This window comes from Lissotriton vulgaris, chromosome 2_1 (assembly GCF_964263255.1).
Source record: "Lissotriton vulgaris chromosome 2_1, aLisVul1.2, whole genome shotgun sequence".
NCBI classification, from domain to species: Eukaryota; Metazoa; Chordata; class Amphibia; order Caudata; family Salamandridae; genus Lissotriton; species Lissotriton vulgaris.
This window is the reverse complement of record NC_141687.1, coordinates 319752494-319773002: the sequence shown is the minus strand read 5'-3', so window position 1 is coordinate 319773002 and position 20509 is coordinate 319752494. Positions and strand designations below refer to the sequence as shown.

Here is a 20509-nt window from a genome sequence, read left to right as displayed (position 1 = left end):
TCTGTGCTGCCTGCTCAGACCCTCCCTGACACTGAGACTCAGGGCATTCCGCCCCTTTCGAGGCCAGTTGGCCTGAGGGACATTTATGAGTGTTGTGCTATGTGCACCCCGCGCATTGTAATTTCTTGTTATGTAATTCTTGCGCATGTGTTCTAACCTGCACCTCTTTGCTAAAAGTAACCTGCATAGAGGAAGGTCGATTCCGCTTACCTTTATTAAAAGTGACCTGATTAGGTATTCTTATGGTTATCCCCTTTTGCTAAATGTGACCTGCAGAGAGGATTGCTGATGTTTCATTTTATGTTTAGGTTTCCTTCCCTTTGCTAAGAGTGAACTGCTTAGGTGTTGGTATTCCTTCCTTAGGTCCTAGTTACCTGCGTGATTTACCTACAGTGTGTTAGGGTTGCGTAGGAGGTACTTACTTTTCCAGTGACTACTGGATCTGTGTTACATTTATAATTTTGGTACTACTCATTCTATGTTTACGACATAAGTGTATATCTACCAGTATTATTATCTAACAAGTCCCTACCCCTGACAGATGTCCATGTGGCCCTGTCCTGTACATAATTCCCCTTGTAAATTCTGCCCGTGCCTCTGGCACATTGTACAGTTTGCGTGTGTTATCTAATGTGTTTTGTTTATTATAATACAAAGGCTATTTTTTATATATATCCTTGTGTGGAGTCTTTCTTTGTGGTGGGCCTTGGGTGTTGTTGCTGGGGTGCGTGCGCAAATACTTAACTCATACCGCCTCCAAGTTTAGCCTAGACTGCTCGCGCCACGCTACCTAGAGGGTGAGTGGGGGTTGCCTTGGTGTGTGACTCCCCTGCCCTGACTTTAGAAATGGTGATCCCTGACTGACCTCGAACCGAGTCTTGGCCGGCCAGGGTCCCGTTTCTAACAGTGTCCAAGCACTTTACATCACACACATTATACAGGGATAATTAATCATTAAGCATAACCTCCAATGGCATCCTGAGAGTGGCATCTCAGATACAATCGAGTAAATTAGATACTTTGCCCATCAGAATACACTGCAAAGACAAAGGCTTCCATCGCCGAAACGGCCGTGCCCTACCCCAAATCCCTATCGTATCATGCTGGAATAAGTGGGCCTATTTTCAGGCATGGGGCTTATAAAGGGGGCACTGGGCGCATGTCAGAAATGCACTATTGCCGAGAACCACTAACCAGCATGTGCTGCACACATGCCACGCTGTCTTTGGGTGGTCAACCCGTCAGTCTCCATCCTCTTCCGCAGTATGATACAATCACGCACCAGACCAATCTTTATCAACAGTACTGTATTGCATTGCTAAGGGCTCCCTGTCACGTACAGCCTCACGCTCATTCAACAACCTTCTTTCACATAGGCCATAATTCTTTCATCCACAACCGACCCTGTCTGCCTACCTTGCAGTGCTGGACATGTGAATACAGAAGTGCAATCACTCACTATCCCAGAGTACTTGCTTGCTTCTGAGGCATGCTAGTACGCTTCGATTATCTGCACCAGTGATGGTACCCTCCCTTTCAAATTACAGAAGTGAGGGTACTTACTGCTATTTAAAGCAATGCCACTGGTGGAATTTTACCTGGGGCTTTACTGCTCGTCTGCGTTTATACAAACGATAAACTAGAAACTTGTGGGCTGACCAATGACACATTATTTCTGAGCAAACATTATTAGAGCGTCCCTCCTCTTCTGTACATCAAGTAGACATGGTAGACTATTGACCCATCCATTATTGGGTTGCGAACTCACAAATAATTATTATTATTATTATTATTGAATTTTGTACCGCGCACGGTTACCATGGGGCATCCCAGCGCTTATAGAAACCAAGAGCAGGCTACTAATAGAGAACAGAGGAGCTACAATTATTCTGGAAAAAGATACGTTTTCAGATGTTTCCGGAATCTGAGAAGGTTTGGTTCGGAGCGCAGTGAGAGTGGGAGGGAGTTCCAGGCGCGCGCTGTATGGATAGAAAAACTCCTGCCACCTGAACGGGCTCTCCTGATTCTCTTTGTCTGAAGGAGGTGTTTGTTGTCAGAGCGTAAGGCTCTTGTGGGCTTATAGGGCCGAATCATGTCCTCCAGAATAGCTGGTCCTTTCCCCTGTATGCTCTTGTGGGCGATGCACAGGGCTTTAAAGGTAACTCTCTCTCTGACAGGGAGCCAATGGAGTGCTTTTAAAGCAGGCCTGGCTGACTGCCTGGCCGGAACGTTCCGCAGCAGCCTTGCTGCTGCGTTCTGCACTTGTTGCAGGATCTTAAACGTTGACTCTGGCGCTCCGAGAAAGAGCGCATTACTGTAGTCTTGGCGTGAGATGATTAAGCCTTGGACTAACAGCTTCCGGGAGAGTTCTGGCAGCAGGGGGAGAACCTTGCGGGCCGACCGGAGCATTCCATAGCACACGCCAGCGGTCTTCTTGGCGTGTGTCCTAAAGGACAAATCCGGCTCCAGCCAGACCCCCAGGCTCTTAATCTCCTTCTTTGGGTCGGGCGGGGTGCCCATGCAGTTGGGCCAGCTGCTCGGCGAGAGGGCAAAACTTAACTGGCCCAAGATCATCAGCTCAGTTTTTGATCCGTTCAATTTGAGAGATGACCTGGACATCCAATCAAACACCTCTCTCAAGCATGAATGGAGCGTCTCAGGCTGTTTCTACAGCTGTGTCAGACTCACCACTAGCTGGCTGTCATCCGCATAGCTTATGGTCTTAAAGCCAAACGGAGACACCACACCCTCCAGGGGTGCCATATACACGTTAAATAACGTGGGGCTCAGGGAGGAGCCCTGGGGCACCCCGCAGTGAAGTGGGAGGGGAGGGGATTTTGCATTTCCTTCCCAGACCTCGAAGGTACGCCCCTCCAGAAAGGAGGCCAACCATTCCAGGGCCACTCCTGTGACACCCGACTCAGCTAGACGTATCAGCACCCCATGGTTGACAGTATCGAAGGCCGCACTGAGGTCCAGGAGGATCACTGCCACTGATCCCCCTGCGTCCAAAGTGCTTCTGGCCTCCTCTACCACTGCTAGCAGAGCCGTGTCCGTTCCATGACCCGGTCGAAATCCCGTCTGGGAGTCCCTCAACCGGCCATTCTCCTCAAGAAAGTTGGATAACCGATGGTTCGCCAACCTCTCGGCGATCTTACTAACTCCTGGTAATAAGGAGATGGGCCTGAAATTGGCCAAGTTCTGCGGGTCCAAGCCAGGCTTCTTCAGAAGCGCTTTGACGACCGCATTTTTCCAATCAGGCGGCACAGTCCCATGAGTGAACGAGAGATTGATCAAATCAGTCAAGGGCTCTCCTATCGCCAGGGCGGCCTGCTTTAAGTACCGCATTGGGACTGGGTCCCGAGGTGAGCCACTTTTCAGGCTCCCGAGGACCTTGTACTACCAGATGGTGCTGCCACCAATAAATAACCTGTGTTGCGGTTAGAGGCGTCAGATTGCTCATCGAAATCCCCCTTATTCTGGCCTTCAGAACGGCATTCTGTAGAGGAGGGTTGGTATTCAAAGGGAGCCCAGGGTGGGTGTTTCCGTTTGTTTCCTTGTGAGGTGGGGCATTAGCCCCGGTAAACGGTTGCCCCAAGCTTGATTAGCTTGCTCACGCTGCAGCGGGGATAACATCGATCTCTGATTTAGGTAGACGTCTTGGTCACTGCCTGCCTGGTGAGCCCATGCCGCCCACCCCAAGGAGTCTAGAGTCTCCCCTCGGCTTACCTCGAACATGAGCCCAAGCAGAAAGACCATAGCTAGGCACGACACAATGTCTGCGTGGTTCTGTATAATAAACTCATGGCTGAGCACGGGCGGGTTCTTGTTGGTCTTCTTGCGGATGGCCATGGTGCTGATAACAGGGGCCTGGCGGCAGCGGTGGCTCCTCTGCTGCTGTATGCTTCGACTCCTTTCTTCCTCCTCCTCCTACCCTGCTGCAGCGCTCCTAACACCACGTCTGCACTAGCAGTAACGCTCTCGTTCCTGCCAAGCCGTTCCTTTCCCAGTCACCACCAGGAGCAGAGGGGAGGAGTGGAGGAGGGGAGGTGGGTGGGGGGCAGAGCCGCCAATCAAGCCAGGAGGGGTTTGTGCAGGCCAGAAGGGAGTGAATAAAATAAATGAACACGGAATTTACAGACGAGGTGGATGTTCTTCTTGGTAGAATTGTAATACATAGCGGCCACCTTGAAATAGAGAAGTTAAGTTTCAATCCAAGGAGCAGTTAATAAAAAAAGTGATTATTTTTTTAATATTAGAGTATTCTATACCCAAAATATCACAGCAACCCCAAACGGGTTGGTAACATTGACCAACAAATAGTTTTTGTTTACCGCGCGAATGGTGTACCTGTATACATTTATATTTACTCCTCCCAGAAAGAAGAAGGAGGTACATTATTTAAATATGGCTGCCTGGTTAAAACACTGTTGAGAGCAGATTGGCAAGGCTCTAGCCTGGCTAGACTTTTTCGAAAGGTAAACATCCCAGAACCAGAACAAGGAAAGGCACGGACAGCGGGAGGGAGGGCAGGAAAAGCACGGACAGCGGGAGGGGGGCGGGAAAGGCACGGACAGTGGGAGGGGGGCGGGAAAGGCACGGACAGCGGGAGGGGGGCAGGAAAAGCACAGACAGCAGGAGGGGGGGCGGGAACAGGCACTCACCTGGACTTCTTCCCGCGGCGGTCGGCCTGGAATGAACAAAACAAAACAACCCGCCCACCGCAGAGATGACGCGCACAGAGGGGCGGAGAGGGAAGAAATCACGGGAACGCCCACGAATCTGGTCCGGCCATGACGGACAGATCTCTGTTCTAATGGCTAGCCTCCATTTATGGAGCTAGCCAATGGAACAGAGGGGCGGATTCCCAAGCCACACTGTTCTAACATTAGATTTCGCCTGCACCGAAAAGCTGCGCAGTGCGCAGCTTTCGAAGAGGCAAAACCTAAAAATGACATACAAAACAAAAGCTTACCTTCTCACTGCTTCCTCGCCACATCTCTCCTCTGTAGTCTATCGTTGCTCAGCCACAGACAGGACGCACACACAGTCTCCCAGTCAGCCAATCACAACGCTGCTTGAGCAGCGTTGTGATTGGTCTGAGCGCCGTGTTTCAGGCGCTCAGAAGTAACTGGAGGCCTGGGCATGTTATCCTCGTAGGCTGTAGTGCCGCCTGCATGGAGAGCATGCGAAGTGTGCAAGACAGTTTGGGGGGCTTGAGAGGGCCATCCAAGCAGTCATTGCACACTTTAGGAGGGTGTGACCACTCCTACCCCACCCCCTCACGCAAAGCTGTGGGTAGAAGTATGAAAAAATTAAATGACAATAACGGGAGTGATTATAACTTTATTTTCTCTGTGTTTCACTGCAATAAAGCAGTGGGGCGACATTACTCCACCTTAGTTGAGGAGCCGCCACTATGTAGGTCTGACTCTTTTATCTATGACACAGTTGTTGAAATGTATTTTGCGGGAGGTCAAGCACAAAAAGATGACAATGCTGAAGTAGTCCTTTGAGATTTAGGAAGCAAATGGACAATCTGTAGAGAATCATAGTCTTAGAACTGGGGACAGACAGGCCACAATTTTTATTTGAGCTGATATATCTCCTGCAAAGCTTTCCAAATTGCACCAACAAGGGTGAGTGTTAGACCTGGCATCATTGGCGTAGCTTTCCCCTGTATTTTTTGCCTTGACCTCTTGTGTTTTTGCTGTCTATTGGACTCCGTTTTGCTGGTCTAGATGCTTTGGGCACTTTGCCACTGCTATTCAGTGCCATAGTGCAAGTGCTCCCTTTGTAAATTATTGTTATGGATTGGTGTTTCCATGATTGGCATGTTTGATTTACTAGTCAGTCTTTAGTACAGTGCACTGTGTGTGCCCAGGGCCTGTAAATCAAATGCTGCTAGTGGGCTGCAGCACTGATTGTGCCACCCACATAAGTAGCCTGTAAATGTAACCCAGGCCTGTCATTGCAGAGCCTGTGAGCAGTCTGGTACTGCAATGTCAACTTGGCAAGTGCACCCTCTTGCCAGGCCCTAACCTTCCCTTTTCCTACATGTTAGTCACCCCTAAGGTAGACCCAAGGTATCCCTGTGGGAAGGGTGTAGTTTATGTGAAAGGTAGGACATACCCTGGTGTGTGTGGCATGTCCTGATAGTGAAATACTGCCAATTTCGTTTTTTACTATTGCAAGGCTACCTGTTCCTATAGGATAGAATGGGGAGTTGCTTATAACATCTTATAAACATAACTACCCCTGGGAACAAGGTAGGAAAATAAAGTTTAGTATGCCTGAGCTCAGAATGTAAAAATGCATCTTTTAGTGAGGGTGATTTTTACATTCTGCGCGGTCCCGAACTGACTACATGCCGTTTGAAACTCTCCGCGGTACTCAGTCCTTCGTAATACATTTTCGAGGTAACTTCGGTACCTTATGACGCGATCACATACGGAAATTAGAAGTGAGATCCCAGTCACGAGCATTGGCCCGCTATCTGACCTCTAAACATACTCTAGAGGCAACGTCCCCTCTACAGGCGTCTCAAAGGGCTACTACCACCGGATTGCCCGCGGGGGCACCGGTAGGATTCTCCATCCGTCTGTACTAGTGGCTTTACATAAACGAATAGGCCAAGTACCAAACTGGGGGCAAACCTGAACAGCTAGACCCCAGACCACCGCCAATATAATAGTCAGGTGACCTGCATCTTAGAAGCTCGGACGAAGGTCCAACCTGATCAGCATCATTGGTGTTTGATCCAGACCACCCGCTGGATCACGGCCAAGTCCCCTCCTTCCCCCTACCCAACCATCATCGTCCTGAAGAAGACCCGCAGCCGAGGTCCTAAATACCTCAGGAGCACCAAGGTCGAAACGTCGACGGTTTTCCTTTTGTTTGCCTGTACCTCCCCCAGTCTAATTTCATTCCCCCTTTTCAAATGTTGTGGACAGGCTTAAAATGACAGCGGAAGTTTTCCCACTTTTGTTGTGTAAATATTAATATTGTATACTATAATTGCTATCTTTCCTTCTTTCTTCTCCATATCACGAGAGCACCCTTTTTCCTTTCACTGACTATACTGTGATAGTCTTTTGCGCCGTTTATAATCATAATTGTTTTATGAAGATGTAAATAAATATGTAAATTTTGGTATAACAAGAACCCTGAGTGTGGTTACAATCTATCATTCTTGTTTCAGTTTAAAACTGCTATTTTTGGGTACTGTTTTCTCATTGCATTTAATGTGCTTATAAATAATACCAATCTCAATATATCTCCCCCCGTTGCTTGAATCAATGTATGCTGATTTAATCGCATCATCAAGACATAAGTGATATTCATGTAAGTTTTGTTTAAATTAATGTCAAGGACCACCTTTCTTTATACCCACATAAGTAGCCTGTAAATGTAACCCAGGCCTGTCATTGCAGAGCCTGTGAGCAGTCTGGTACTGCAATGTCAACTTGGCAAGTGCACCCACTTGCCAGGCACTAACCTTCCCTTTTCCTACATGTTAGTCACCCCTAAGGTAGACCCAAGGTTCCCCCGGTGGGAAGGGTGCAGTTTATGTGAAAGGTAGGACATGCCCTGGTGTGTGTGGCATGTCCTGATAGTGAAATACTGCCAATTTCGTTTTTTACTATTGCAAGGCTACCGGTTCCTATAGGATAGAATGGAGAGTTGCTTATAACATCTTATAAACATAACTACCCCTGGGAACAAGGTAGGAAAATAAAGTTTAGTATGCCTGAGCTCAGAATGTAAAAATGCATCTTTTAGTGAGGGTGATTTTTACATTCTGTGTTTGAAAATACCACTTTTAGAAAGTAGGTATTTTCTTGCTTAGCCATCCAATGTGCCTCTGACAGGGGCTGGGGGGGAGCAGTGGCTCCAGAGAGTCTGATGAGTCAGGGCTGGGCTGAAAAGACCTGGGCTGCATTTAGAGTAGGGGAGGAGATTTTCTTTCACCTGAATGGGCCTGGTCTGCCTTCCACAACGCTGTCTCCACCTCCTGACTCTTTTATCTATGACACAGTTGTTGAAATGTCTTTTGCGGGAGGTCAAGCACAAAAAGATGACAATGCTGAAATAGTCCTTTGAGATTTAGGAAGCAAATGGACAATCTGTAGAGAATCGTAGACTTAGAACTGGGGACAGACAGGCCACAATTTTTATTTGAGCTGATATATCTCCTGCAAAGCTTTCCAAATCGCACCAACAAGGGTGAGTGTTAGACCTGGCATCATTGGCGTGGCTTTCCCCTGTATTTTTTGCCTTGACCTCCTGTGTTTTTGCTGTCTGTTGGACTCCGTTTTGCTGGTCTAGATGCTTTGGGCACTTTGCCACTACTATTCAGTGCCAAAGTGCAAGTGCTCCCTTTGTAAATTATTGTTATGGATTGGTGTTTCCATGATTGGCATGTTTGATTTACTAGTCAGTCTCTAGTACAGTGCACTGTGTGTGCCCAGGGCCTGTAAATCAAATGCTGCTAGTGGGCTCCAGCACTGATTGTGCCACCCACATAAGCAGCCTGTATATGTAACCCAGGCCTGTCATTGCAGAGCCTGTGAGCAGTCTGGTACTACAATGTCAACTTGGCAAGTGCACCCACTTGCCAGGCCCTAACCTTCCCTTTTCCTACATGTTAGTCACCCCTAAGGTCGGCCCAAGGTACCCCTGTGGGCAGGGTGCAGTTTATGTGAAAGGTAGGACATGCACTGGTGTGTCAAGCATGACCTGATAGTGAAATACTGCCAATTTCGTTTTTTACTATTGCAAGGCTACCTGTTCCTATATGATAGAATGGGGAGTTTGCTTATAACATCTTATAAACATAACTACCCCTGGGAACAAGGTAGGAAAATAAAGTTTAGTATGCCTGAGCTCAGAATGTTAAAATGCATCTTTTAGTGAGGGTGATTTTTACATTCTGTGTTTAAAAATACCACTTTTAGAAAGTAGGTATTTTCTTGCTTAGCCATCCAATGTGCCTCTGACAGGGGCTGGGGGGGAGCAGTGGCTCCAGAGAGTCTGATGAGTCGGGCTGGGCTGAAAAGACCTGGGCTGCATTTAGAGTAGGGGAGGAGATTTTCTTTCACCTGAATGGGCCTGGTCTGCCTTCCACAGTGCTGTCTCCACCTCCTGCCAGGAAGCTGCACCAGAGAGGACAGAACTGGTTTGGACCAAGCACAGGGCTTCTCTTCCACCAGAGAACAAAGTATTTTGTAGTATAAATATTGGGGCCCAGACCCCAGAACTTTAGATCACTTCTGGGAAATAAAGAGGAACCTTTGCCAAGGAGAAGAGCTGGAGAAGCTGAGGAGGAAGACTGCCCCTGTGCTGTTTGCTGTCTGGGGTTGGCCTGCAGTGGCTACTTGCTGCCAAGGAAAGGGGAAATGACTTTGCTGTTTGCTGTGTCCCCTGCTTGAGGAAAATCTCCAAGGGCTTAAAACTGACATTGCCTCCTGTTCTGAAGTCTCAGGGACACACAGACTACACCACCAGCCCCCTGACCTTCTATGCTGGGAGTTCTAACCTGCTTTTGTTCTGGACCTCTAGGGAATGTTTTCTAGCAAAGAAACCATTGCAGCACTTGCCGAGGCTCGAGAAATTGCGGCATTGAGTGCAACAATCTCCGAAGTCTGGGATCACTGCACCGATTCTGACGCAAGCCCTGTTGTGTGGCTGCAAGAATCCACACATCATCCCAGGTCGTCGCAGCGAGGCACCAAGTCTGTCGTATCGTTGGGGGACACAGTAAGAAACCATTGCATCCCTTCCTCACGCAGTAAGAAACTGACGCATCACCTCCCCCAGAGCAAGGAACCATCACATCACCTTCCCTGAGTGTAAGGAACTGACGCATCACCTTCCCTGTGGCCCGTTTTGTTTATTTGTGTGACGCATCCAAGGTACTTTGTGTTAAAGGTGCTACATCTGCAATTTGCTTTGAACTGAACTATTTCTACAATTTGATATTCATATCCTTTTACTGTATTGTGGATTTTTGTCATTTTGCGTCTTGTTTGGTTTAATAAAGATTACTTATTTTTCTAAACTGGTGTGGTGTCCATTTGTAGTGTTACATTGTACTGTATTACTGTATGTGTTCATAAATGCTTTACAGACTGCCTCTGAGATAAGCCTTTCTGCTCGTGCCAAGCTACCAATGGGGTGAGGAGGGGTTATTTTGGAAGTCTATCCGCCTTACCCTGATCAGAAGCAAGGGTCCCTATTTGGACAAAGGTACCTACCTCTGCCAACTAGAAACCTCCATTTCTAACAGTAAGCAATCGCTGCTTCGTTTTTGGTAGAATTGCACTAGCAGCAATAGCTTACTCAGAGAAAAGGCATGGGGTATGTGACCATTACCCGTCTATACAACTCACATGTCCGCAGCTTACATTAATTTCATATTCCCCTATACTAATTACCCACTAATCCTGTTTGGGTTCCGGAGTAGCTTGCTTCTTGCCGAAAAGCGCTTCAACATCTCATGCAAATCCTTCCCTCTTCTATCCACCCACTGATCTTTTCAATCCAAATAACAGACTAACATGTCCACCACTCGAATTAATTTTATATATCCCTATACTAAATCACCACTAATCCCTTTTGGGTTCCGGAATAGCTTACTACGTGCCAAAAAAGTGCAACAATACCTCTTCAGGGGTAGTGAGCACTATATAAATGATATTACAATAAATATTTTCAAGTGAAAACCCCTTTGATCAGACCTATACGTTTTTCTCAATAATAATCTTCACAAATCATTTTGAAAAGGATGCTAAGTATCTGACAAAAACATTCTATTCCAGCGGACCATATGCCGGCAGACCCCACAATCGGAATGAATACGATGTACAACGCCTAGATTAACCGCACCCCGCCGTCTTGATCACGAGCGGCTTTGCAGACTCCCCACGGAACACTCAATGGGCGAATTTTAAAGATTGACCAAACCCCGGCGCCCAGATAACGAGCAGTATTGCAGACCCCCGCAGAACACCCTACGAATGCAATCTACAGACGGTCAGCATAATCAGAAACAGCAAGACCGTCACTTACAAGACCCCCGGTCGACAACACACGTAATCTAAAGGTCCCTGATGTTATTCACTTCACCCATTCTCCATGCTTGGAATTACCATAATTTGTGAAGCCGAGTGACCATCCACACAAGCCCAAAATAAGTGAGGCGTCCTCCGAATGCACGAAAGACCCACGCAGCCGAATAAATCAATAAGCCATCAAGGTCTATATTCAAGCACCTTGCCATTCCATCTCTTTCCTGCCACCTCTTTGTGTGAAAATCTTCCACACCCACCGCTTCAGGTCCACTTGGATACTCACATGGCTCCCTGATGAAGGCCCCCAGCCGAAACGCGCGTAGATGTCATAGATGTCATATTTAGCCATGTTTTTATATATAATGTGCTGAAACATCCATTTCTCTCCATCCTTGAGTATAAATGAACCATCTCAAGATATGTATAAAATGTATATATATGTAGATTAATCACATGTATAGGGGAGATAGGCACATGATTTGCATTCTTTATCAATTGTATACTACAAATAATTTTTTCATGTTTCTTATCATACTGCTAATTGAATAAAATAAAATTCTTATTTTTGTATCACACCTCTCCATTGGTCCTTTCAGTCAATTGTCCGCCTTGCCCCTCTTTTCAAACCAGTTCCTAATTACCTTTCTTCCACACACTATACTTATCCCGAATTAGGAACTCTAGTCGGGGATACCCTCTTCTTCTTACACAAAAAAAAAAAAAAAAAAAAAAACATTCGTTCCAACATACATACCATAACATTCACTAACATTGGCCGTACGCTTTTGAGATCCCCACATAGAAAATCATTTTGTTCAAAATTCTAAAAAAAGGAAGCAAAAATTTAGAGAAAATGTACTAGCTGTAAAGTGTATAGATTTCATGACTTTCTCTTGCAGCAAATCATAGGGGATTCTCAAAAAAGAGTTATTGTATGTTCAATGTTTTTTGTTTGATATGTCCAGACAGTGTTTTTAAGATTGGGTAGCGAATGTTACAGTATGTATGTTGGAATGAATGGTATGAATGTTCTGTTAGCTTCTTGGGGTTCTTCTTCTTTTTTCTAAAATGTTGTTTGGAGTGATTTATAGAAAGTGCTAACTTTGTATGTACACAAATTGAAATGTATTTATTACAAGAAAAACAAAACAAATGAAAAATAATGAAAAATAAAAATAACACTTTTTGAATAAATTGAATGTTTTTGTCAGATACTTAGCATCCTTTTCAAAATGATTTGTGAAGATTATTATTGAGAAAAGCGTATAGGTCTGATCAGAGGTACTTCCTTGCTTTGTATTTTTCCTCCCTCCTCTGGACCTCAAATTGAAATTGGGAGAACTCTTCTCTTTAACTTTTAAAACCCCTTTGGGGTGCATCAGGAGCAATTAATTTGGAACATGTACATCACCTAGCAAACAACAGACAAAAATAAGGGACTAACGTTTTCAAAACTAAGTTAGTCAAAAAGACAAGCGCTTAATGGGGAAAATGAAGAAACTGGCTAGAGGGGCCAAAAACCTCCCCATATGAAGGCTTTGAAGAAAGTCGTTCAATGTTACAGTCCAAGCCAGGCAAACAAGCATTGGCATAGCCAATAGGTCTCGCCTTTGGGACATTATAAGGGTTTAACCATGCAACAGTTAATGTTGGTGCACCAAGGATATTGTGCTGCATAACTAAATACTTATATGGTCCCAAAAGCGAGACCTATTGGCTATGCCAATGCTTGTTTAGGACTTGTGCCCGGATTATAAGCCTCAAATTAAAACTAAAAAATAGTCAGGAGCAGCTCATCATGCATGAACTGGGTAACCTGGCAGCTGTGAGTTATCACTCTGGCACTGCCACTGGAGGTCTGAAAGGAGAGGGGCTGTGACACGGTGGCCGTTTTACCTGTTTAACCTCCTATCAGAGGATGCAGGAAAATAGATGTGACCTATGTGTGACCTTATTGTTAATTCTGTGAAAGGTCATGCAGAGTGTCCCTATTCCCTGGAGTTACAGTGCATAAAATAGGGCTTTTGTAATGTGTTTAGTTACAATCGCACACCGGTTGAAATATCCTGCTGCGAAGGTTACTTGGTGACTCTGTGTCATCAGGAATAGCAATCTCCAGACCAGGTTTTTTATTTTTCCAAACCACTGTAATGTAGACATTTCGTGATACTGAATCAGTGAGAAGACTACAAACCCACAATTCAATATGCATTTAAATGAATGTTCATGACTGGAACAAAAGCACACTCAAACTATAATCGTGTCACCTACTGCCAAGCCTCACTAACAAATATGCTCGCTCATGTCGTAGGTACCAAAAAACGCAGACAAGAGTGGAACAACACTAAACACTCCAATAGCCAAGGACCAGTTTCCCACCTGAAATTGGAACCGGTGTCTTGACTGAAACAATGGACCAAACCCTCTATTAATGCGGCAGTCACAGGCAGCTGGCGCGCGCAGAACTTTTTTGTAGTTCTCCAGTTCGCCGCGCCTAGAAGCAGCTTTCGGGGCGCACCTTTATGGGCGCAGACATCCATTTGCTTTTTATGGCTCATTTGTACTTACCTATATCGACTGCTTTCTGCTAGAGGGACGCAGCATCCGCCGTGCTGCTGCTGTTGTGAAGAGTGGACTCCCCTCTCTCCGGAGGGTAGACACCCGGGCACCCGGGCTGGCTGGGGGCAGTGTTTCCTGCTCAGGGATGCTCTGTAAACACTGCACTGTGGGGAGCAGGGGTGGGTAGGGTGACCAAGTGGCATAGGTGCAAATTCAGGACGGTGAGTCTAAAAATTCAGGAAGAAGGGTCAAAATTCAGGACAAAAATTCAGGACAGAAGGTCAAAATTCAGGACAAAATTTGTCAACAAAAGGTGTTTTATAGACACAGAGAAGGTGGCGCAATAGTATACAAGTAAGTAAAGAGGCAACCAACATAAGTACAAGTCAAAAGAAGTTTATATTAGGTTGAGATACCGTGCAATTCACGTTTTTAGGTCTTGCCTGAGCCAGCGCATGAATTGCTCTGCGAGACATTTAGTAAGTGGGCTTTTAAAAGTCCTACCACAGTTTTTTGGCTGGCATAGAGAGTGCAGTTACGCGCACAATGACGATCAGAGGAGCGATCTGGCTTTCCTCTCTCGTCATGGTGCGCGCACGTCGCACACCACTCGTCAGCCTGCTTATACTTTTGCCATCCCGCGCGCACCACTTCTGGTGCTTTTTTTTTTTTCTTTTAGCGTGTGCACAGAACTCCCGGGCTTATTTCCCTGATGCTCTGCTCCGTTGTGCCCTTTTCAAGAGGTAAATTAGAAGCATGATTTATGTGGCCCGAAATTTGTTAATTGTTTAAAGAGTGAAAGCTTTCTCTCCTTATCTTGTCTCTCCCTAGCTTCGCAACCCCTCCCCTTATTGCCTCCCTTTTTCTCCCTCCTTCCTTCCCTCCCTAACTTTCCTCACTATGATTCTACCTCTTATGCCATATCTTATTATCTTACCCTCCTCCCGCCTTTCTTCTTTCTCCTGCTCCGTTTTCTCCCTCCTCTCTCCGTTTCCCTAGTTGACATGGCTCCAACCAGTGTTGTGAAAGCTTTACAGATTCTCAGCTATGAAAACAGTTTAGTATCATGAGTTTTATCTCCTGTCTATGTTTTCTGTTCCGTTTCCTCCTTTGTGTGCCTCACTTGTTCCAGTCTTTTCTCTCCTGCTCTCTTCACACTCCCACACTCTTCCCCACCATCAGCTGTCCCCTCTCACCCACTTTCCCTCCCCTCACCCCACTCCCCTGAGACGCCACCTCATCCCTGCGGGTCGCTGTGCGGTTTCCATTCATTCTCCGCCAGGTTGGCATTAATTGCCAGCGTGTGCCAAATATCTTTGTAATTGGGAGCCTGCGTGCGACAGTGGCCTTGCTGCCGGCCCTCCCGCTCCCACCCCTGCAGGCCTACTCTTCTGCCCTGCATTGAATGAGGCAGCTCGCTGAACCCGCTCCAAGATACATTCGAATACGGTCATTCTCATTAAAATATCAGGGGTCAATTCTTGTATATTTGCCTTGTCCTGAAGATGGTCTTAATAACGAAAAGGTAAAGACAGAAACGTTGACCCAGGCTTTTTCTTCTATTATTCCGTTTTGTATTTTAGCGAAGAAGAAAAGTCTTACAATTGTCACAGTGAAGGAGTTTTGATCTAATACTGTTTCCTTCTTGTCACATTGTTAATATATCTTTAAATACCCTTCATTATAAATATATAAAGTCAATATATTTTTCTATACATACCAGTTTCTGTGCTTTTTGTAACTTGTGTAAATTTGACGTGATCGTCAAACTAAATGTACATTTTCTAAATGTTTGCTATTGATACGCTTAGACCGAAATTAAGTTAGGTCTCAAATTCATTTATCTAAATTTTCTGAAATATACAGTTGGGCAAAATCCCTTGAAGGCGCACCTTACCCTATTATTTTATCTTAGCCCGAGCCCTCAAGGGTGTATTGGGTTGCCCATTCCTTGTACAATACTAGAGGACTGCAGCACTTATTGTGCCACCACCACAGTGACACAATGAAAATATAACTCTAGGGCTGCCAGCTTTTAAACTGCCAATCCATCATGGCAAAATAAACCCTTTTGCCAAGTCTAAACCTTCCTTTTCATGTTTTATGCCACCCCTAGGGGAGACCTTAGAAGCCCATAAGGCAGGGTGCTGAACACAAGAAGTTGTGGGATCTGATTCTTTCTCCTGGAACGGAGTTCCAAGTTAACAAAACTCGCTCTACATTTCTTGTGAACTTTCTGCCCAACACAAACGTGAAACTTAGATATTTTTCTCTTCTTGCATGTTTTGTGAATTCCAGTCACTCCTCTTTCAGTGAGTACAGATACATTGTCCTCTTCTTGAAACACCACATCACAAATGAAACACTTTTCTACGTCCATTTTCACTGTATCTCACAGCAACTCGCAAGAACCTGTAACACATCAATGAAACATTTTTGATTAACAAAAAACAAACAATAACAACAAAGTTACAAAACAAAACACAAACAATAGCAAACTTTTTATTTCAAAAGTTAATTGTAATATTTATGTTCCTTCACACTTTGTCATATAAGTCAACGAAACAATTATACAAACTTTGTCTATCTGACATATTCCGCGATGATTTGATATTATGGTCATCTGAAACAATTTTTGATGTTATTTTTTAATTTCCCGTCCCTAAAAACATATAAAATGATCCCACACATGGGTATATAAAACAGTTATACCGTATATCTCAAATAATGGGCATTTTGAAAAATCCGCCATATTGGATTAACGCGTCATGATAGAGTGGTAGACTTTTCATAATTGTTTTCTACGGAAAAATTTCAATAAGAATCCACTCACAGAAATTGCATTGCAATTAGTTCTAGGTTCCGCAACAAATTGACTAGTCTATTTGAGAAGTACTCTCCTCTCTCGTAGGCTAAACTAATCAGAATCATGATTTTTATCAAATCAGGAGCCCCCTCGGACCCTTCCCCCCACTGATTATTAACAAGGTGGCCAGCCAGGTGACTGGGCCACTTAAAGATTTACTAAATGAGGCACTTAGTTCCAGGCGCTACCCAAATATCTGGAAAAAAGCTATTCTTCCCTTGCCTAAGAAACCCTTCCAGGAGTCTAAGCTGGTGAATAGCTACCGACCAATTGCCTGGCTTCCATTCACTGCCAAGCTGTTAGAGAAGGCCATGAATGAGGCAATTCTAACTTTTCTTGACACCCATCAGTTGCTGGATTCTGCTCAATACGGTTTCAGGGCAACCCATTGTACGGTGTCAGCACTGATAGCCGCATCAGAGGAAATAAGAGTTAAGGTGGATAAAGGCAGCAGAGCTGCATTAATTCTACTGGATCTGTCCACTGCCTTTGATACGGTCCACCATTCACTACTTATTAAAGGTTTGTAATTCGTAGGCTTTAGGAACACTGCACTAACTCTGCTGAGCTCATTTCTGGAAGACAGAAAACAGTGGGTAGAGATGGGAGATGCAAAGCCCAGTCCTTTCTCCCTCCCCTGCAGGGTGCCTCAGGGACTTGCGCTTAGTCCCACTCTTTTCAACGTGTATGTCACCCCCCTGGTAAAGCTCATTCATAGTTTTGCTCTGACTGTCTATCCTACGCGGACGACACACAGATAGTGGTTTCCATCTCATCACAGGCTGAGAATGATGCAAACAATTTCTGCAGATGTATGGCTGCATTCGCAAGTTGGATGCAGAGTAATTGTCTCAAGCTAAACTCTGACAAAATGGAGGTGCTGCACTTTGAGAAAGAGACCTCCTTTTAGAATTCATCCTGGTGGCCCCCGGAGCTGGGAAATTTTCCCAAACCAGTGCAGAAGGCAAGAAACTTGGGAGTCATCTTTGACACCAAATTGTGTTTCTCTGCTCAAATTAATGCAGTAAACCTCAAGTGGCTTTTTTATTCAGTGGGTTCTCAAACAAATCCTCCCCTTCATTCTGTTTGACTTACAGAAGACTGTAATGCTGGCTCTCATTGGTTCTAAAATGGACTACTGCAGTGTCCTTTATATAGGCACCACTAAATACCTAGGAAAAAAATTGCAATCCCTACAAAATGCTGTAGCCAAGAACTCTTTTGAAGATTCCCAAATTCAAACCACTATCTCACTTATTGCATAGCCTTCACTGGCTGTCAGTGGAGTAGAGGATTTCCTTCAAGGCTCTGTGCCAAAAGCATAAGGCCCTTTCAAGAATGATTTTCTTGGTACATGCCTAGCAGAATCCTCAGATCTAGGTCTGCGAACATGGTTATGGTCCCTAGAATAAAAAGAGTAAACTGGGGCGGTAGAATGCTTGCTTACCTGGGGGAAAGTTATGGAGATCCATTTCTCTTGCACTCTGCTCACATCCCAGCCTGCAGCTATTTAGAAAGCAGTTAAACACCTGGCTGTTCCCCACTTTAAATAATGGAATCACCTAGGCTATACCCTCAGCTTGATGCACCCATTTCGGGCCTTGGTCTTCTCAGCGCTAGACACCCTTGGGTAATGCACTCTCTACAAAATGTAATTCATCCATTCATTCACTGCCTGAAGGGTTCTTTAATAGAGAAGCTAACCTAAAAATAAACAGCCAAGTTAGGGAACTAACAAGATAGAACAGATGATTCAACAGAGAGGCTGGTAATCAGTGGAGAAAGGTGGTCCAGCTAGACAATCTCAAAATAGCAGATTGGGAAAAAGTAAGCACAGTTAACCTATAATCAATAGATGAGTGAGATGACTTCAAAAAGAATCAGTCCAACTTAAAGTTGTTGAAAGGGATAGACAAGTAAAGACCTTTCATGTTGAGAGAAGATTTGGGCTCTAAAACATTGCAAAAGTCTAACCATAACGGAGGTTTGATATGAAAGATACAGACTTGCTCAGGATGACCATCAATAAAGCAATCATGGCAGATAGTCTAGAAGATTAGCTTTAAGAGAAGTTGATAAATAAATAACAAACACGAGCAAGAAAAAAAGATATGGATGTAAGAAAAAATGTAGGGTAACACAGTTTCAATACCTAAACACAAAGGTCACAGCAATTAAGGTGCCAGATTGGCTATGAGACCAACAAAGACTAAAGTCAAAAATAGGGTCTTACAGAACTTAAATAATTAGCACAGTGTTAAAGCAGAGATAGGGCTGACATTATTATCATCTCAGTTGTAAATCAAGACACAAATAAATGTATGTTCTGTGTTATAGTCCCTTAGGGTACAAAAGGCGTTCTCTGCAAAACCAACATGTGTACACAAGGAAGTGGTCTAGATACTAAGGGGCTGATTCAGAGTTTGGCGGTCCATGGACCACCAAACCCGGGGTGGCACAGCATTGGCGGTGCGCACCGGCAGACGGACCACCATATTATGTGCTTGGCAGTCAGACCGCCATTGGACTGCCACAACCGCCGGGGATCCATAATCCCTGGGCGGTGGTGTGGCGGTCTGAGGCCGGCAATATGCTGATGGTGCCTCTTCAGCACCACCAAGCATATTACCAGTTTTCTCACAACCACAGTTCATGAAAGTGTGGTGGTGAGGAAACTAAGGGGACCCTACAGGCCCCCTGGTTGCCACTGGGCCATGGGAATGCAAGCAGAGGGGCACATGGTGTGTCCCCCTGTATTTATGCACCTCCAACTCCTGTACGGCATGGACTCAGCAGGCCTTGCCATGCAGGAATTTGCCGTGGCTTTCCCATTGAGGTGCCTTTCTAAGGCTCATTGCCTGGGACTGCCAAAGCACCACCTGCCAGTTGAAGATAAAACTCCTAATCTGGCGGGGGCGGGTTTGGCGGTATGGGAGTGGAGCCGAGCAGGGCACTGGTGTGGCGGCACCATCCAACACCACCAAACTTGTAATCAGGCCCAAAGATCTTAAGACCATAAAGCATGAGTTCTACAATTTTAATAATAGGATTATCTGCTAGCATGAGTTCTACTTTTTCTAAGATTACTATTACAGTATTGTTTTGAATGATATACTGTCATGATCAGCTGATGTATAATACTTATGGGGTTTGTTTCTCTTTTAGGCTGGAAAATTTAATATCATTCCAACAGTAATCAACATTGGTTCAGGCTTGGCCCTCATGGGTGCAGTGAGTATCTGCATGAGAACTAAATGTAGATTAAATGTTAGTCAGGTAAACCGGGTGCAGAGTGAGAAGTGCATGACAGGATGCTGTGCAAATCACATAATTTGGCAAAATTGCTAAATTATCTGTCAACATTTGCTTTCATTAATTAATTCACTGTCTGCAGGTTTCTGCAATAGTAACGTTTAAGCTATTATGTCATTCCGATTAAATGGTCTAAAGAACATAGAAGCATATTAGCAAGGGCTATATCGCCGCTTTAGCAGCAATTTTTGCTGCTAAAGCAGCAATTTTTTTATCGCCCTATCAGCAAGCTGTCGCTAAAAGGCCAATAACCCAACAACCCAATAACCAACCCAGGCGAAGCGATAAAACAAGTTGCGCTAAGCGTGATTATCGCTAGTATTTAACACCTGCTGAAAACCTGACTTACCTGTATTCCTCAATGGGAGGTGGATTTTCAGGCTAAGTCCACCATGGCGTTAATGCGTGAATATTGCAGGATTTTCAGCGATATTCAGGCATTTTGCCGCTATCGCTGGATATATTATCACAGTGGAGATAAACGTTTCTAATAGCATATTTTCTCCACCAAAATATCTAGAGCTAGGCAGCGATAAAAATTAATGCGCTAAGCACGTTTTGCGACAAATATCGCAAGTTCTTGCTAATATGCCCCATAATTCGCAATAGGTTTCACCACTTAAAAAGTTTAGACCTGATTTACTAAACTATTTTGCACTTGTGAATCTGGTAATTCCAAAATCAAAGTCTTTGCAACATC

General features: G+C 44.9%; 1 protein-coding gene across 2 annotated transcripts in view; it reads left to right on the top strand.

The window, feature by feature from the left end:
- P2RX5 (purinergic receptor P2X 5) overlaps positions 1-20509 on the top strand; it is a 516750-nt gene that overhangs the window by 468316 nt on the left and 27925 nt on the right. Inside the window, exon 10 of one of the 2 annotated variants that reach the window (XM_086955029.1) lies at positions 19663-19728. The exons of the other annotated variant lie outside the window; for it this stretch is intronic. Within the exon in view, the coding sequence (XP_086811155.1) occupies positions 19663-19728 (66 nt within the window). The remainder of the gene's footprint in view (positions 1-19662; positions 19729-20509) is intronic. 2 annotated transcript variants of the gene reach the window in all.